General features: G+C 37.2%; 1 protein-coding gene across 1 annotated transcript in view; it reads left to right on the forward strand.

The window, feature by feature from the left end:
• ARHGAP42 (Rho GTPase activating protein 42) overlaps positions 1-20,712 on the forward strand; it is a 162,173-nt gene that overhangs the window by 18,283 nt on the left and 123,178 nt on the right. Inside the window, exon 2 of the mRNA XM_056328674.1 lies at positions 15,541-15,636. Within this exon, the coding sequence (XP_056184649.1) occupies positions 15,541-15,636 (96 nt within the window). The remainder of the gene's footprint in view (positions 1-15,540; positions 15,637-20,712) is intronic.

Here is a 20,712-nt window from a genome sequence, read left to right on the forward strand (position 1 = left end):
TGTTTTCCAAGAGCATAGTTATCAGCTATTCCAGTGTGGGTTTGTATTTTTCAAGAAGGAGTTTTTCCCATTTCTCTTGGAGGAGACCTGTCCAGGTTTCCCCTAGAACTTGTGTACAAGCAAAGCAGCTCTCTATTTTCTGTCTCTTCAATATTCCTCTGAATATTGATTCTTGAGACTGAGCTATGATGAGGTTAGATTGAAATCTTAGTGTGAATTAATCGTAGTTAGTGGAAATTAACATGATTTTGCAAAAGAAAAATAAAATTTTGCAGCACCTGTAAACTAATGGAAACATGTTATATGCAAAACCCCTATAATAAAATTATTCATATGTAAACTGTTCTGATTAAGAAACATCAGAGTTTAATTGTGCAAACATTAATTGTTTTGTCCTGGTTTTGTTTCAGTCTTCTTTTGTGTGTTTTTTGAAAGATGCTTGAACTATAGTTTAGCAAGTGAGTTTTAAGTAAGCCTGTTCGTGTGTGGAGTGTTCCTCATTTTCTGGGAGACTGACTTGAAACAGATACAGAGCACTAACTAGTGCAGCTGGAGTAACTGGGCATTCTGCAGGGGCTGCTTTAAATGGATTAAAACAAGGTTGTGTTGCTTTTTTTTTTTTGTTTTATTTTTAATGAAATTAGGGGTTTCTTCTTTCCTTTTAATCTACAACTTTATTTTTTTTTTTAAATTATGCCCTGTTGGAAGAAAAACTTGCTGCTTTTGTAGGGACAGGGAAGTGTGAGGAGCTGCATTCTTTCCAGCTCTGGTTAGCATCTCCTGGTTTGAAGGAATGGCATCTGGAATAATGGGCATGAAGCAGGGAACCACAAGGGTCTGCCTAATCACCAGTTTGGTGTGTGGCCTTAGGCAGTCTTGCTTTCAGCTTCTCTGTCTGTCAGATAGGGTAATGATGCTGCATATGACATAGAAATACCCTTCTTTTACTGCCTTCCTGGACTTGGCTTCCATGAAGGCTGAGATAATTCTGTGTTCATTACAGGACTTGGATGGTATGCAGTATGCAATAGTGGGAGGCAGAAAGGAGAAAGCAGTACTGAACTCTGAGGAAAAAACAAGTATTGAATAGTTGTCCACATAGTGACTGCCTTCATGCTAAGAAGTAAGTCAGGAAAAGATATGAAGGAAGAGTGTTAAGATAATATGTGTGTGCAAGCACAGAGTATGAAAGGAGTAAAGCTGTATAATCAGTCCTTATTGAAGCCCAAATGGTAGCCTAAATCAACTTTTGTCAGCTATTTATTGATTAATGCAGTTATTTTTGCTGTTAAAAGTTATACTTTGTGTACCTCATAGCAGAAATCACTAAACAAGGCCTTGCTAGAAGGATTACAACCTTGTAGCGTGACTAAAGGCATAGTGGTCTACTTCCTCTGGCTCTGGAGCAGTTAATGATATAGCTTCCATCTACCCATCATCACTCATCCCCTGGAGGATGTCTGCCATGGTTCAGCCAACAAGACAGAACATCTTCATGATCTTTAATTTTGCAGTGTTCAGTCAGTTCCTCCTCCTTTGTTGTTGTCTGTTCCCAAAATAGGTGACCCTAGGTAGGTGGCTGAAGAGTGCTTACCCTTGATGACGTATTGGCTCATCCATAAGAGTGATAACCTCCTGCTAGCAGATGGTGGTGATCAGCTAACGGTGTCTTGAGACATTCAAGTTATTGCAAAACATATGTGTCCAAATCTTCCTACAAAGAGCATAAGAACAACTGTGCTGGGTCAGACCTGAGGCTTATCTGGCGTTACATCCTGTTTCTAGATACAAGCGACTGCTCTGCTGTGAGTTGTTTTTCTCTCACATGCAGCACTGACTGCCCAGGGTAGGAATAAGAACAGGCAGAATGTAGTGATGCTTCCGCTGCCTCTGGCGGTTTGGGGCTTGAAGATTTCCTGAGCAAGGGGTTATGTCTTTAATAGCTCTCAGTGGATTTTTCTTCTGTGAACTTGTCTAGTCCTTTCTTGAACCCACATAAATTTTTAATATCCACAGCATCCGGTGGCAGGGAGCTTCATGATTTAATTACATGTTTTAAGAAAAAGCATTGCCTGTATTTGTGTTGAGCTTGCTTCTTGCTGTGTTAGATGGCTTTTTGTTTTCACTTCGGAAAAGATAGCCATAGTTTCTGTACTGCTTGTAATATTGTAGAACTCTTATGGCTCCCCAGTTGTCTTTTTTTCAGGCTGACGACTGTGAGCGTGTTCCTTTAAACAAGATGTTCTCACCAGTTTAGTTTAACTTTCTTACCTTTCTTACTATGCGTACCTCATTTTCCCGTATCTTTCTCAAGTGTTTTGGGATGATGTCAAGTAGTAAGACAAAATCAGTACATAATGTTTAAATGTAGGTCTCTCATGGACTCGTAGAGTGGCATTAATGATATTTCTGTTCCTTTTCCCCAGTTTCAAATAATTACTAGTATTTTATTTGTTTCTTGACCAGGCCTGAGTTGAGTAATAAAACAAGCTAGTTATTATTTATCTGTTTTAATGACAAGGTCTTGTTCATGAGTGATAATAGTTAGTTCAGAACTCATTACACATGCTGTAATATAAACACTACTAGTACTAATGGATGGTAAGATTATTAATTAAAGGATATCACTCTGCCAGGAAGATAACAAGAGAATGTTGTCGTATGTTCGTAAATCTTTTTGTGACAGGAAAGTAGAACAAAATTCCAGAGAATTAAAAGTTGAAAAAACCACCAGTAGATAAAATATGTAGAAGCCTAGTTGGTCCTTCTTACAAGTTACTTGACTTAAGAAAAGCTAGGCAGACTTCAGCAAAACATCATTAAAGTTCCTTATTTTTGTCTGAGAAGTTAATTAAGTAAAAGAGTCCAGAGAAATGAACTTGAGGGATATTTCTCTCTTTCATGTAAAGTACAAACAGCCAGTTCTTTGAAATAGTTTTATACATAGAAACTTCATATGATTACTGCTTTTTACAGGGTTTATTTCTTTCCCTGTCTCGCTGAATGTAGTAAAACTGGAAAGTATGTAAGATACAAAAACTTTCATGACCATTAAGGAAATGATCACATGCAAATTGGAGTTATCTCCGAACTCCTTGGGAACACTTGAACACTTGATTCCCAAGCTGTACAAACAGGAGCTCACCTGGTGAAACAGATTGGTAGTTGTGCATTTCGTTATTTAATGAAGAGTATTTTGTGGCTGTTTTTCCCACTCATTATTAAAATGTAGGTAATTTGGTAACAGATTTTTGAGTTTAGAATACTGCAAGTGATTTAATTTAAACCCTCAGAAATGTATCTTTAAGACTTCTAAGTGCTTTCATGGCTCTTATCTTTGCATTTTCTGAATTCCTTTCATATTTTAAAGGTAGGAGAGGGTTTAACTAGCATATTAAGCTAGTTTGCTATATGAAACTGATGTGTATGGTATCCATTCTCCCTAAGCAGTGAGAAGTAGCTATATAGTGAACCATCTCTGTGGTGGACTGAGTGCAAGAAACTCCTTTAAGCCAAATTTGGTAAAGACACTTAGTGCCATTTAACTTCACTGGAAAAATTCCTGCTTGGTTTGAGATCTCAGTTCTTTCCTCCATGTCTGGAAGTGTATATCTAATTGTCTAAACAAATGTTACATACATCTGCTTGTGTGTGTCTGTATTAGGAAAAAAACCCAACCCACACAACCCTGTTAATGTGCAATAGTGAAGTTCATGTAGTGTGATATTAGTTGTCTGATCAAAGGAATCTAATCAAGTGTTGTATTCCTAAGCTCTAAAAGCCTGAAAGAATTTCATATAGAAAGTGTTTCATTTCCTTTAAAGCAAAGTGGTAGTATTTTTTTTTTTTAATGAGCTAAATATACACATTTTAATTCTTTTCCTCTCTCCTCCTCCTTCTGTTCTTACAAAACATTTTACTTTGTTGCCCAAGTGCAGAAAACTGCCAGGAAGAAGGGTGAGCAAAGCTTCTGTTTCCCATGACCCTCAACTCTAATGTTGTTCCAAGAGCTCACTACTTACAAATGCCTTGATAACTGCTTTCATTCCTTTCATCCCTCCCCCGCCATCCAACACAGGCCAATATGACCAGTCCTCTTTTGTGCAGCCCTCTTTGCGGAACAGGGGAATCTACTTAATGTAAAAATCGTGGCACATAAAAGCATTTGAAGATATATTGCAGGAATCTTTACAGCTAAAGATCTGCATGATAGTTGCTGTAGTGATTTCTTCTTGGTTTTCCTGGAAGCAGTTTCTTAGTAGCTCCCTGTTCATGCCAGAACCAACTCTATTTTTTAATTTTTTTCCCCTGGATATGTATTTGGATAGGGGTGCTAGTGGGAAATTGCATCTCATTATACACGTACACGTAGGCAGCGCAGAACTGGCAGAACTGATCTTGCCCAAATAGTCAGAACTGTGGCTCCTTACAAATGCGTTGCAACTTAGGCATTAGTTATATTGTGAAATAATATTATCATATATTGCTTTTTGTTTCACTGTCTGTAAATAGGAATATGCACCTTTAAAATTTCCCTGAATGTATTGTAAGGTTAAGAAGAAATAGAGAAAACTGTATTTTAAACTGCTACTAAAAGACCCACTGATGCACCAATACCTTACATTACACTAGAAATCTGGGAATTCCCGTGTTTTTTCTGACAACTCCTTGGCTGCCAGACAGGAAGTCACTCTGCTTTTTCAACCTCTGGCAACATCTGCTCTTAGTTTCTCTGTCCTTTTTTTGTGGTGCTTCTCTGCCTGCTCACTGCTCGCCATCTCTGGGATATGCAAGGAGGAGCAAGGAATGATGCAGCAAGCCTGATAAAGCATGCTTCAATGAAAGAAACTGGGAGGGAGAAGACTGGGCTGGACCCAGCTCTCTGGAAAACGCTGACACTGTTCTGGGAAATAAACATCCATGGGGAGGGGGAAGAATGTGGAAGATCATGAAAAAGCATTTAAAATCCCCAGAAGGAGCAAGAGAAAGTATGTTGAGGGTCAAAGCAAATTTGCAGGGAAGAAAGTTAAGGAACCTAGGGTGGTTAACAGAGTGGTAGAACACTATGCAGAAGTTAAAGTAAAATGATATAGAAGAAGATACAAAAAACTGACAAGAACAACAAAACTGTTAACATTCTTTTTCCAGTTCTTTAGGATTTCTATATAATCGTACACTAAGGCTGCTTCAATAAGTGTTTGTCATTCAAATGATTGTTGAAACAAACCTGAAATTAATTGTATTTGAAAAAGGGAGGAATGTCATCATCTATGCAGTGTTTGATGTTCACCAAACAGTTCCACATGGCTGTGTGTCCTTGAATTGGACACCTTGGTGTGCTGTCTACATTAGTAGTACAGACATCTGAAAGAGGTTATACACTTCCATCTGAGATTTTAGAGCAGCCTTAAGTTACGCCAACTTGAGATGTTGCACAAGGCTCTCACCAGTATTAATGTTAATACCCTTTTGTTGTGTGAGAATCAGTGTATGATGAAGACTACAGAACAAAAGGATCATCATGTGGCTCAGGTGTAACATCTTGCCACCATGACCCAGACTCTTCTGGTGTGTACAGTAACTTGGAGACCAGCAAACTGCATCTCTTTGGAAAGTGTAGCAAAATGTACTGAAAGGTATAGGAAAAGAATGGTATACAGCCATCAACTGAAGTAAGCAACCTGAATGTCAAATCTATAAATAAGTAGGAGGGAGTGATTATTTACTGTGTGTTATATCAGATATAATCTTAGCTTCTTCTCAGGTATATATCATGTGCTTTATGGAGTGGTTAAAAAGTTAGATTAAAGAGTTGTATCTTCCTGATACAGAACTATGGAATAGTTTTATAAAGGGACACAGGGAAAATACTGGAAGAGTACAGATGAGTGAGTACTGATTTTCAATTATTCGAGAATGGAAAAAAACGGAAATGTGCTTGTTCTTAAAGATTTATTCTTCTCTAACAGGGAAAAAATATTGGAATATTCCAGTATTGGAAATACTGGAATCCTAACTGTGGATGTTTGCCAAAAAGCTTTACTGAATGAAAAGAAGCATATCTGCAAAACTGGCATTCTATAGAGATGTTGTGGTTGAATGTAACTTAGAAAAATGTAATGTGTTAAAAATAGTACTAAGTTATACCCTACAGCCAATCTTTATAATTTCAAAACTAAAATGAAACCAAATGCTTTCTGAAACTTTTTGCCATATTTGTGGAAAATATTCAAAAACCTGCAATTGGTTACAAAGGAAAATTTTCTGTTCTGCTTTTAACCTTGTGATCAGTCACTTATAAGGTTTTATTGTTGCGTTAATTCTGTGAATATGATTTGACAATTGGAAGGTTTAAACCCTAGTAATTCCATGCATAGTCTGTTTTCTTATCAAATGCAGCAGTATTGTTGAACAGTCTTAGAAGCTAAAATATTGAGAAAGAAAGGATTTTTTAGCAATGGTCTAATGAGAAAATGCAAGAATGTGGGAGTATCAAAACAAAATAAAATGACACCACTTAATATGGCAAAGAGCTATGAAGTTATATATGTACCCTAATTTTAGAGAAGCAGATGTGCAGTACATACTGTGCGGTGTCCTCCACATTGACGGTTATAGGGCATACATTTTTAGTTGTATTTTTGTTCTTTCATGTGTTTGTAACTAGGCAAAATCAAAATGACTTGGTCATTTTATAGACTTTACAGTTTTTGCATATTAAACTAAAATTAACTGCTTTCTGTTCTTCTAATTATGTGAATAAAGTTAGATTTACACATTGATAGATGAAGTGAGTTTGGGGTAAGGACAGAAATAGTGAAAAGAGGGATGGGATATTACCAGAATTGTCTTTTGACTGCATAACATTATTTGGTTCAACAGTTATGTTTCTGGGAAGTTTTGGTATGATTTTTTCAAGCAAGCATGCAAATTTGGCCTAAAAAATTCCCCTCTCATTAAATATCACTGCTCTGTGCTTGGGGTGTCTTCTTCAAGAATGTATTGGTTTTAGTGCTTGTCCATAGAGAAAAACTGAGAATCTACAAAATACTGCATAAGTTTCTCATGTATAAAAATGTTGGTATTAATAGCTATGAAGTTTGTAGAAGATACAGAGTTTTCAATAGCTCTTGCATCATAGTGTTAAGAAAGTGGGGATTTTGTTGTATTTAATCAAGGGGATTTCTCAGTGCTTACTAGAATGAGAAAATAAATTGTGCACTTTTCTCATGGAAATATTCCTGAGTAAGAAAATGACACTGAAAAATTTCAGACTGCTGTAGTGCCTTATTTAACCCCAGAGGAATGCAGTAACCATGGGCTATATGTTGACATACTCTGCTGATGTCCTTTCCTTGGAGATCATGAGAAAGAAATGAGCTTTCTGAAAGTAAGAGCAAAACATTGAGCCTAAGGTGGAAAAGTAATGTGGGATTGTTGGGGTAGGGGGTTGTTTATTTTAGTTGCTTATTATTGTTCCATGAATAGCAAGTTGGCAAAGAATACACACCAATGAAGCTAGCAAATAAAAAGGATAAAGAGTTCATTGATAGCAACAATGAAAGACTGTGTCAATACAGAGCAACGGCCCTTGTGTTGCAAAATCTTTGGCACTGGACACTGGATTCTGTATTTCTTTATGGTCTTTTCTTGTGGCTTCTTTGGAAGCCATTATGGCAAGTGGCCAGCATTAGCTCCATCTGCCCCTGCAGATAGCCTTTGTGCCAGCTTGCCCTGTGTTTTGCAAAATTAAGTTATTCTGCAGAAATTTGGAAAAAATGTGATCACTCCTAAAAAGATCTTTTTTTCTTCCTCTTTTTGTCTTCTTTTTTAAATATGACAATCAGAAGTTAATTTGATCCAGAAAATAATGCAGCTGAGAAATAAAGAATAACAAGTGTGTGTGTGTGTATGTAAATAATTTCATCAAATAGACTTCTAAAAATACAAGTGCCATGGACAGTATTCCATGCAATGGTGGTATAGGCTATGAACGATGTGTGGTAGGGAAGACTAGTATTGAAAGCCACTTGAAACTGAAGATGGCAGAAGCTATATCAGCTGACTATGCAGATTTTTGTGTGTGTTTAAAATGCATGTTAACATACATTTTTACATTGCTTTCTAACTATAGGTGATGAGGGCATGTGTCATGGTGGTGTTTTATTAAGCTGGGGTTACCTGTTCTGGCAGCAAAATTCAGAGTTGTTTTCATGTCCAGTTGAGGGGATTAATTGCAGTACTGAGGTATGTGCCAGCACCCCCATGCTAAGCATTGCTGCTGTGGGCTAATCTGTAAGTCCTTTACAGGTCCACTTGTTTGTGCTGACCTGCCATCATACACATTGTGAAAGTGGAAGATTTTCTGTATATGATAGTTACCTACAGCCAATGATTTACACGTATTTTTCACTTTAAAGCAGTAGTGAGTGACAGAGTGGAAAAAGGCAAAAATTGTGAAGAAAATGCGTTTTGGTGCTGTTTACTTAATTAAGACCAACAACTATGAAGCTGGGATTTTCAATGAGAAAGCCTTTAAGGTGGGAAGAAATTTGAAATATAGTAGTGATATATGCAATCTTGTATGCTCACTGCTTTTAACTGCTTAATCGTTCATTCTGCCTAAATATAATTGTACTGCCAGCTGCTGTGTTTACAGTCTATGATGTGGAAAAAGATGTCCCACTGTGACATGTTCTAGTTACAATCAAATTGACTGTAGCAAACACAGAAGCTGTTGAAGTTCAGTGCTTCTCAGTGGGGTGTTCTTGTTCCTCCAGCTTATTCCTGGCTGTTGATAAAGCTTGCCTCTGTGAAGCTCGTTCTCATATAAAATAACAAAACCAAGGCAGCTCCTGGTTTATCTTCACGGTAAAGAAGCATGTCATGAAGTATTTAAGGAGACGTGTCTGTCACAAGTATTTTTCTGTTAACTAGTGTTTTACAGATCTATATTTGTAATTCTGAAAGCCCTTTATTCACGTGTATGAATTTTTAATGTTTCCTTGCTTCCTTCAAAATAATATCTCGGTTAAACATCTACTTTTTCAACTGTTTAGATAACTTAGCCAGAAAAATTATTTATAGGATGAGAGTTGCTTATGAAATAAATCAAGAAAATAAATTTATTTGTAAAGCAATTAAAACAAAACCAAAAAACACAACAGTGACTCATTTTCAGGTACTGAGGAATAAATGTCAATTAACTAGATTAACTAGGTTCTCCGCATTTTAGCCATCTTATCAAGTACTCTGGCAATATTGTTCAGTTTCTGCTGTGTTTCATTCACATATGGCTCTTTAATGCTTGGGTTTTGTGAGTAGCTTGGATTTTAATAAACCTGTATGTCAGTGCATGACCAAATGAGATAGCTCATCAAGCATGGCACCACAATGCATATAGTCAAACTGTCTAAAGGTTTGAAATACTGAAGTTGACGGTACGTGGTCTCCTTTCCAGTCTTCAACTGTCCTGAAATTCAACTGACTGAAGAATTGCCTCTAATATCCTGCCAGCTCAGCCATTGCCCCCTTGCTTCTCCTGTCTTTGAAGCCATACGGTAATAACTAGCTTTGTGTCAGATCACCAGATACGTTACTGTTACTATTTTAGTCAGAGTGCCTGTTGTTTGAAGTCCCATTTACTGCATTCCAGCTGGCACTCAGGAGTTCATTTAGGCATGTTTAATCTTCTCACTAGGTTTCAACTGCTGTTTTTCTTTATTAACTCAGTGAATGATACCAGGCTTTTCCAGGATGATTGACATCAGTCAAGAACAGTGTTGGTTATAGGAACTCTTATTTGCTAATGAAGTCACCTTAGTAAGTAAGCAACTGGAAAGACTTTGGCTTTGATGTATTTGCTGAGAACGTTTTCTTGCAGACTGTAGGGATATTGGTCCTTTGCAAGTGCGTGAAGCTGTTGGACCTTGTTTGACTTCTGTCAAAAGCTTGGGCTTGCTTCTTTTCTTCCAGCCATCAGACTGGCAAAACCAAATAACTTTCCCACCCCAACCAAAAAAATTCTTTGTGCTTACCAACTTGTAGAAATCTAGTTAAGTTTCCTTATCTGTAGAACTGTATCCTTGTTGTGGAGGTTTGTGCCAAAACTAATATACTCACTCTTCTTTCCTTCTGATAATATCATCCATAATTTCATCACTTTATTGCAATGTATTGTTCTCTCCTCCTCCTCAAGGCTCTATATAAGAATTTATCTTATAATCTGTTTAGCAAATCTGGGACAAGAAAGTTGAAGAACAATTGTAGTTGAGACTACATCATAGTTTCATTACGGATATGAAAAGAATTATAGAATGGTTTGAGTTGGGAGGGACCTTAAAGATCACCTAGTTCCACCCCCCTGCCACGGGCAGGGACACCTCCCACTAGACCAGGTTGCTCACAGCCCCATCCAGCCTGGCCTTGAGCACTGCCAGGGATGGGGCAGCCACAGCTGCTCTGGGCAGCCTGTGCCAGTGCCTCACCGCCCTCACAGTAAAGAATTCCTTCCTCATATCTAATGAAAATCTACCCTCTTTCAGTTTAAAGCCATTATCCCCTTGTCCTGTTGCTACAGGCCCAACCAAAAAAATCGATCCCCATCTGTCTTAAAAGCCCCCGTCAGGCACTGGCAGGCTGCTGTAAGGTCTCCCCAGAGCCTTTTCTTCTCCAGGCTGAACAACCCCAACTCTCTCAGCCTGGCTTCATAGGAGAGGTGCTCCAGCCTCTGATCATCTTTGTGGCCCTCCTCTGGACTCACTCCAACAGGTCCATGTCCTTCTTTTGTTGGGGATCCCAGAGCTGAATGCAGCACTCCAGGTGGGGTCTCATGAGAGCAGAGTAGGGGGGACAATCACCTTTCTCAACCTGTTGGTCGTGCTTCTTTTGATGCAGCTTAGGATACAGTTGGCTTCCTGGGCTGCAAGTGCATATTGCCCAGTCACGTTGAGCTTTTTGTCCACCAACACCACCATGCCTTTCTCCTCAGGGCTGCTCTCAATCCGTTCTCCACCCAGCCTGTATTGGTGCCTGGGATTGCTCTGACCCATGTGCAGGACCTTGCACTTGGCCTTGTGGAGCTTCATGAGGTTCACACAGGCCCACGTCTCAAGCCTGTCGAGGTCCCTCTGGGTGGCATTCCTTCCTTCCAGCACGCTGACTACACCACACAGTTGGTGTCATCGGCAAACTTGCTGAGGGTGCCCTCAGTCCTGCCATCCTGTATCCAGCATGTAAGGCCCTATCTGAAGCCTAAGTATTGTAATATACTACAGTTCAAATTAAATCCCTTTTGGCAGTTTGAAACAAAGTGAATATTAAATAAACCTGACTTCTGGGATAATGCAGAGTTTTTCTCCATATTTTTGTTGGGTAAATATATGTTAAGCGGATAGATAAAAATTATAAAACTTCAGGAAGAAGTACAATAGAGTAACATGTTTCCTGATTCCTCTATGTCTTTCCTGAATGGATGATGGCTTTTATTATCCTTTCATTAACATTATGATACTGATGGTTGGTGTTATATGTATCCAAATTTAATACTGGTCTTCTATTACTGTCTTATGGTTAAGCAGCAATTATCCTTTCATTGTTTCTGGTCACAATGTAGTATGCTTCTTTTAGTACTTCCTCTGTCAGAGCTTCAAATAAACTATATTGCTGGCCACTTGACTTGCTTCAACCTTTACTAAAACAGGCCACTCTGTCTTCTAATTACATCTACACTGTAAGTAGCCTGTAGATGGCTGCTCTTGACTATATGCCTTACTGTAAAACTTAACTGAATCCCCCTTTGGTTTTGGGGAAAACTGGGAACAGAAGGTAAGGTGCAGGTTGAGTATTGTCAGAAAATAAATGTTAACATGATTGTCAGTTAGAAATTCACCCCTCGGTCAGCTGAGGGATAACAGGGTCTGTTTTCAGTCTTTCACTGGCACCCAGAGAGATTGCTCTTTGAATGTGTGCAGAAGAGCAGGGGCAACAACACTTACGGTATCATTGAGACTTTTGGGCAGCCTTCCTTCCCTGGGTGATAGAGTTGTACTGTCAATAAAAGCTAAGGTTTTTATAGTAACTTAGAAGATCAGTTGACTCAGCTTGAAAGAGAATTTTTTTCCTGGGTGAAGTGAAATATCCTGCTTCATGTGGACTCCATGAGAAGAGGGACATGACTATCAAATGTACATTTTAGAAGCTGAGTAAGAGTGATTCTTGCAATGCTCCATAGCTTGCAGATGATAAAGCGGTGATTGGTTTGGTGTGGTGATTTAATTTCCTACATGTGGAAGGAGCAGGATGTATTGGGGGCTCTCAGTGGCATTAAGACTCTGGGGTATAAAGCGGTAAATGATATCTTGTAAAGCTAGACAAGGTCTCTGCTCCATCTTCTGCTCTTTTTTTTTCTTTTCTTTTTTTTCTTTTTGTCCAGACAAGACAGGGTGCTAGTGGTATCATTTGCATTTTCTTGATTGAAGAGGCAGTTGCTGTTAAATCTGATTTAATTCAGTTTTGAATCTTTTTATGTCTTAAAGGAGGCCTGCTTACAGCAAAACTGGTCCTTTCTGTGACTAGTTAAATTTTGTAATCAAGTAAGGTGATGATGCTCTTAAGAAAGAAATTGATAAATGTGAAATTGCACTGCTTGGTCCAGTGTTGGTGGTTCAACTGCAAAGTTGAGCTTGGAGTTCTTACAGTGTAGCTCCTATTACAGCCTGTACAAAGCTGTCCAAGTAAGCTAGAATTTTCTGTAGAATAATATTTTTTTATATTTTCAGTTAAAATTAACTTTGTATAGAACCTGCAAATTAGTGTCATAGGAAGCATCTGACCTTGGAAACTCATTTTATGCCTTGCTACACTAAACAGCTTTAACCTTTAATATGGTATCTTCTGGTACTTTCAAGTTATTAGAATAGGTCTCATATAGAGGCAAAAATTTCCAAATGGAATCATTCTGGATGATTTTATCAAGTTATCTGATGAGCACTCTCATTCTTACTACATTCTTCATACCCACTATTTCAGAGTTAGGTTGAACATGCCTCCTTCAGGTTCAAAACATATAAGCATTAACGCTGTCTGATTTGCTGACACAATGAAAGAGAGGTCAGCATCTGTGTGTGACTAATCCAGGATATAAAATGGAGACTCCACCTTCGATATTTTTATCATTGGTTTTCCTTTCCCTTGACATTTGTTCCGCTGAGACCCTGCATGTGTAGAAGAGTGATAGGGAAGAGTCCATGCTCCTTTGTTTCCTTTCACATTCACAGAGATGCTGGTCATCAAGGGCAGCTATTAGATTGTCCAGAGGAAATATGCATTCCTATTAGTGATAATTAATTTTTACATTTCAGTGTACTTGCAATATAGAATCTTTTTCATTCAATCACCTTAAGGCCATATTATTTCTTTTGGCATCAATTAGCATGCAGCAATTTTATAGAAGGGTTTAGAACTCAATGTCGTAACTTGTAAGAGGCAACAATAAAACTGTTTCTTCCCTTTGAACTCGTAGCATCCTGCTGTGAACAAATCCATGTTTAAGTCTTTCTAACAGCTGTAGAACAATCAGTCACTTAGATATCAAAGATGTTGTATTTGCATAACCAGAGTGCCTCAGCTTATAAAGATCTATTTTGTTTTATCTATACAAACAGTAGGAAATACTTTGTGTTTAGCATCTGATTTGTTAATACATTTAATAATATAATCTTTACGTACAGCATAGTAGGATATGTTCAATAAGGATGCAATAATTCTGGGGAGCATTCTTTCCTGTTTTCCATGCTTTTTATCAAAAAGACACAGAATCGTTTACCCAATTCCTTATACCCTAGTTATTTATCAGATCAGTTCTGTCAGGTATAGAATTCCTTACTCATACAAGAAAAAAGTTGTTCATGTCTGCATTGTCTAAAGACTGCTAGTTGGCTTGTTTGACTGCTGTACTCTATAGCTGGGTGTGGAAATATGAAAGCAACAGGCACTAAGTAAATACAAGGATAGGGCAAAATCTTGGCAGGGATTCTGTTGCTTGATAGTGGTTACCTTTAGTTAAAAAAGAATCCCCCCAAATCAGTCATCTTGCTGTGTGGATTCTTACTTGGAAGTGTTTGTAAGGTTTTCAAACCTTATTTCATTTGGGATAGTGGAATGGTTATTACTGTTGGAATTGTTCAAATTTAACTGACACTTTGTTTTGTTTTGTTTGTGTCTGGCTTGATTTAGGACATCAGGCCAATTTGTGTATTTAAATGCTAGTCAGTATTCCTGCCAGGAAAAAGGTTAGCCTTCTGATTTTGTGTCCAGCACTGAGTAAATGAGCATTTATGTCTTTACAGTAACAGAGGCTTAAGGACATCACAGAATCAAAAAATGGCTGGGATAGGAAGGGACCTCTGGAGGTCATTGGGTCCAACCCCCCTGCTCAAGCAGGGCCACCTAGGGCCAGTTACACAGCTCCATGTCCAGATGGCTTTTGAACATTCCCAAGGATGGAGACAGACAGAAACGTGATGCTTTTGAGATAGAATTTGTGACTTTGTTTATGTTCATAACTTATCCTTACTATTGACTTTTGATTACATTTAGAAAATCTAATTGCTAATTTTCCTGGCTTCAAAACAGATACCTTTTTCTTTTACATTATGTAATGCAATTACATTACATTTCTTTTACATATGTCCTCTAGGACATAGAGATTTATTGCTGGTTTTCTGGGCTCATCTGGACTGGTAATGGTTTTAAGTCTCAACCGAGTTCATTCATTATCACATTCATCTCTTCATTTGTCATTAGTATACCTGAAAAAGAAAAGAACAGATTTACGTGGTTACATTGATATTCTGTATTTACATTTTTGTTTTTGTAGTTGTTGGAGTGTGTACAATGCTAATGAAATTTTATGCTATGAAGTTTGGATTGCTTTGACATTTCTTTGGTTTGAAGGTCCACTCTGTGTAGTTCAGTGAAAATGGTGCTCATAATCCATGGACGATGTAGTTGATTGGCAAGCGCTTGTTCCATTTTTTCCATTCCATTTCTTTTACAAAGCTTTTACATAACACTGTATAATGTTTTAGTGTATTAGAAAACTTAGAATGTAAATCTTTTGAAAGTGTTTATGAAAGAAACTGTCATGAATTCTACTTTAATCTGGAAACTAAACTTGCAGTATTTTAAACAGTGGTCTAATTACATATGGAATTTACCACTAGACATTCATTTATTATATTAATTTCTTATTTTTCAAGAAGTACATAAATTCTTCAGTTGTCGACATAATATCTTTATTAATGTTTGAAATCTGGCATCAGTTTATTTCATAGGCTTCTGGGATAACTCAGGTGCTTTGATTTTGAAGTGGTGATGAGGTTTTTTGAAGGAAGTCACTGTCCAAAAAAGATACTAGAAAGGAAACTTCGTAAACAGAAAAAATGTTTCATGCATTTCTGGAGCCAACTTGTTCCAATGAAGTTGTAATGGGGTAATTCTGATTTGTTTTTAATTTTTTTTTCCTTTCTTGAATTTTAGATTTATCCATGGCAGTGCAAAAATTTTCACAGTCTTTACAAGATTTCCAGTTTGAGTGTATTGGAGATGCTGAAACTGATGATGAAATTAATATTGGTAAGTACATTCTGTGTTGTGATTGCAGTTAAATTTTATATTGTTTCTTATATATTTAATATGACGGCACATACATAGTGGGGCATTCACAGTTGTTTTTTTTAATGGAGCATGTAACAAAAATAGAAACATTTCAGTAAATAGAAATCATGCAAGACTAAAAGTATAAGTGAAAAACCTATGTCTTCATGACATAGCTTGATTCATTGTAGAGGAAAGTATCCAGCAGTACTTTGTCAACTGAGTAAACTGTGAATCTTCCGAATTCTGCTTCTGTATTTAATTTTTAGCCATTTTTGCTGAGATATGAAAAGGTACATGAATTTCCTATGAAATAATATATGTCTCCAAAAAACACTTCAGTGCCTAGTAAGACACAGGAAGTATTTAAGGATCTAAACCCAAGAATATGTTCTTTACAACTTGTGCATTCCAAAGTATATAGTTGTCTGAACTTTTGCCGCTAAAATTTACTAGCTGCTTAATGTTCTCCCTCTGCACACATCCAAAACTTCTACATTCACAGAACTGAACAGCTCAGCTTGTCTTGAATGTAAGCTTCTTTAATATCATCAAAATAGTTTTCCCTCAGCAGACTCATCCTGGAAACATTACCAGGATTCAGAAATTCAGCCACTCTTACTACAAGGCATTGCTGTGGTTGCAGTGATGCTTTTGGGCAGTAGCGCAGCAACTGGAGTGCTGTAGCTCCCGTGGTGATAAACTTGGATTATAATCCATTTTTGGAATGGCTACATTCAGTGTCATGAGTCTTACATACCACATGGCCCCCATGTCTTTCCCAAACATCTCAGAGGAAGGAAAACGGTTGTTAAAGCGTAGCGGCTGCTAAAAATAAATAATTTGGCAGTACAAGAAGGAATGTAGGACTTATTAGTTTTTTGTTGTTGTTTTTTTGTTGTTTTTAATCTGTGTAATGCAGAGAGAAAACTCAGATTTAGGCTTTTCCAAGTGTCTCACTATATTTTCACGTCTCTTCTCCCTTAAATATTTCTCTTTTTCTGACTGAGTTACTAATCATTGAACTAAAGGACTGAGCTGCTTGCTTTCACTGACAAGGTTTGCCTCATCCTCACCCTACAATACTGTGATAGTTAGGAGACTGTCATCAAAGATGGCTGGTATTGGGTCACTGTCTTCCACTCACCTTTGGCAGGGGTGTGGGAGGGGAGGTTTAATTTTACTGATATATACAAGTAGGGGAGTGAAACCACTGAGCTGCTTCTACTCAGGTATACAACTGCATACATTTTTCAGGTGTATCAAGATTGGAAAGAGACAAAAAATGAATGGTGTGTATGTTTTCTTTGACATTCTACATATTATTTATTTGCTTTTTAAGTTAGCTTGTTCATATTTTATGCATTTAAACTGAATCTACAGTATCTCAGTTATATGCCTTAGACTTGGTCAATAACTTTTTTAAACACGTAAGGTTTTGTGTTTAAAATGAGGTGGCTGAAGACAAAGACAAATTTCATTTTATTTGGAACCTAAATGTAGCAAAGAAAAGACATTTTATTGTTTGGACATTAAACAGGCATTTAAAACCATTTAGGAAAAAAACAGAGTTCATGAAGCTTGACAGCTGATTTATTTCAGTTAGAGCTTCAAAGAAGGGATTTCTAGCTTCTAAAGCACCCATTGCCTGATGGATTGTTACGTACATCAAAGAAAAGGTAAACTGACAGGAATCAAATTCAAGTCTGACAGAGCTTAAATGATACTGTGTGCTTTTATAGGGTAAGGCTCAATTTTTGATCTCCCTAAAGCAGTGACCTAGAATTTATCCATATCTTTAACATGCCCCAACAAGCTAGATGTTTGCTTATCATCAAAGACAGCTTTGTATAGATGAATCCTGCTCTCAGTGCCTCCTTCTGCTTTCACCTCCTTTTTTTTAAGAATATCTACAATTGTGCAGGCCACTTCAGTCTGCAACGATACTCCAACTTAATAAGGTTTGTATGAAACCAGTATATACATAGGGGCTTAACACAGGGACTACATTCTGAAGATTTTAAAATACATTTCTGTTTTAATCAGTGTTGGTGATCACCCTAATGCATCTTAGCATTAAAAATTTACCTTCTGAATAAGGCTTCTTCTGTCATGATGTTAGTTTTTTCTGTTTTTAAAAAAGTATCAACTATTTTCAAAAATGAAGTCTAAATGACTTCTTTTCTTTTTTTTTTTCTTCTTACCGGTAATAAGTGTTTGGAAGTGAGTTGCTAGCTTCATGAACATTTTTGTTTGAGGCAATGCTAGAATTGAAGGCCTCCTTTCAGCAGCTAAGCGCAACATAATTTTAATTTTTATTTTGCCAACCTGAGCTGTGGTAACAGCTTTCAGTTTTATTTGCATTTCCTGTAACCTGTGTTGTTCGAAGTGCTCTGTTTATACAACTCATCTATTCCAATAAGCCCATTACACAAAATTCATGAGAAGTAGTTTCAGTTAAACTCCTTGAAACAGTCAATAAAAACAGAATTATGATGGTGTTCTTCATATTTATTTTAATCCATTTATTATTTAATCCATTGATTTATTTGAGTTTTTTTTGTTTTCTTTCAATTCCTATCTTTGGTTTCTGATTTTTATGATTTCTTACTTCAAAACGTTTAATTCTTCCATAGAAGTATTGTTGCTCTCTGACAAATAAAAATCTGCGTCTTTTCATGCATTTTAGGTATTCTTTCCATGCAGTTGCAAGTTACCCAGATTTATCTATGTAGTCACTTTCAGATGTAACATGCCCAGTTTAGAGTCAGACATTTTGTGTGTGGGTTGTAAGCTATTCCCCTGACTTTCTTGAATAAGCAGACTGTCTTATTCTTCTAAATCGGCTACAACTTTTTTTTTTTTTTTTTTTAACTGTGAACATCAAAGGATTTATGCTATAAAAAGCTTTTTCAGATTTTCAGATATTTGCCAGGAAATTTGGGTTGGGAAACAGTGCTCCTCAGCTTTACTAGCTTTTCTCATTTGAAAAATAAACAGCTAGCAACACTTGCCAGTGTTGTCTCTTCCTCTGTTTTGAAATGCACGTGGCAGCATGTGATCTGCAGCAACGCAAGGGTCATGATATTTGACAGGGCCATACTCATTAATAGTAGAACATGGATATTAGCTCCATTTGCCTGTGATTCAGCCAAGCTGTAATATTTTTGTGCAATTGAAAAGTTATGCAGAAAGTGGCATCTTTAAAGCAAAAATAACATGATGAATGGCAATGAATCATTAATACTAAAAAGGTATAGTGATGAAGGTTTGATGTAATTTACCTTTTCTCTAAGGAAAGGGTGTTGCTTCCCCCATATTACTAACAACTGTACCTTCCTCAGTCTGAAATAGCCAAGACTTGACAACATTTTGCCATTGACTCTTTTAGACATACTATCCTGTGCACAGTTACTCTCAGCCCCCTTTGTAATTAGTATTTTGCACAAAGATTAAATGCTTTAAATTTGGCAGTGAATGAATGTAAAGGTCAGTCATTTGCCATGCCCAGTGACAGTTTTGTGCAAAACTGATGCATCATTTTTACATGTTTCAAACCTTACAGGTAACAGAATGTTACACAGATGGGATAGGTGAAAAACCTATAATGTTAATGAGCAAGTGTCTTTTTCCTCAGCACACCCTGTGCAGGCATAAATTTTGTAAGGATAAGGTTTGCCCAGCTCCTCCTTTCTAGTACTATTCAGCTTGTGTCACCTGATTTCTTCCCCAAGAATCTCCCTGGTTTTATCCTCTTTTCTTCTGTTTCTGTTATCTGGATTGTGGCTGATACAGATGAAAATAATAAATATTTTTATTTAACTCCATGGCATCGTGTCATGTTTCTTTAACAAGTTCTTGTCTGTTTTGTATTACAGCTAGTTATAGATCAGTGAGATTTAATATTAGCAGTGTAAGACCATGCTCTTCAGAATTAATGGAAGCCAAGAAAAATAAATACATTCTGATATGTTGGCATTTTAGTTTAATATCTGCTTTTTATTAGTGTGTGCTATTTAGCAAAAACCATTGAAAGGCATGTGTATTTCACTCAGTTACTGCTGGGTTTGGATTTTTTTTTTTTTTCCTCTGAAGAGAATCATATTATGACAGATGTTTCAGGTAGCATCAGATGCTTGATTTAGAAATGTGCTAGGATTATGATCATCTATGAAATCTTTATTAAATGACCCACAAGGAATAGGTCAGAAATTCTAAGATGTGGCACCTTTCCCTGTGCGAACTGAATTCTCCTCTTGCTCCTAGCAGTTGTGGCTCATGTGATCTTGCTGACTCACACTTAAAGTCATTCATGGGGTTATTAAAATTGCTAGCAAATGACCATCTACAGAACTGTTAACTCATACCAGGCAATTATGTTGTATACGGCAGTTAGTTTCAAGTTGAACTTTGAAAAATCAACTAAAATGTACAGAGAAATAAATAAATAATAATTAAAAAAGCTTTAATAGTACTCGTTCGAGTCCACTGCAGTTTTCTTAATGCTGTCTTGTCTAAGTTGAGTAAGAGTGCCAAAAGCTCAGTCTTTTTTCTTGCACTGGGCATCCCTATGCACAATGCTTTTGAGTTAGCAGCTGCTCTGCCCTCTTGGAGAGCTTGTCAGAGGACAAGCATCCTGTCATTCAGAACAGCAAATCGATCTGTCTTTGGAAATTTGTATATAATCCTACACAAATAAGAGAAAAAAATCAGAAAGTTTCCCGCCCCCATCTCTTACAACAATGTAAAAGTTTAATTGGCATTAAGAGGTGCCAAATTCTGTTTTTTTCAAATGGTATAAACTATGCATGCAATGCATAAAATGAGAGACACAAAAAAAGAGAGATAGAGAAAGAGTGACAATTTCTTGGGAGCTTTATTCCTGCCTGAAGTGTGTGGAGGCAAAAATTGGCAAATCAATATGTGGACATTGCAGTCTTCAAATTAGGAGAGAGACTCTTTTGGAGCCACTCAGAGGCTAATCAGAAACCTCGGAAAGTTGCTGTCAAGCTAGTCACAATTTCAAGCCACTGGATCTCTATTGTTTCTTGTGTG

Source organism: Falco biarmicus, chromosome 2, assembly GCF_023638135.1.
Source record: "Falco biarmicus isolate bFalBia1 chromosome 2, bFalBia1.pri, whole genome shotgun sequence".
Classification (NCBI taxonomy): Eukaryota; Metazoa; Chordata; class Aves; order Falconiformes; family Falconidae; genus Falco; species Falco biarmicus.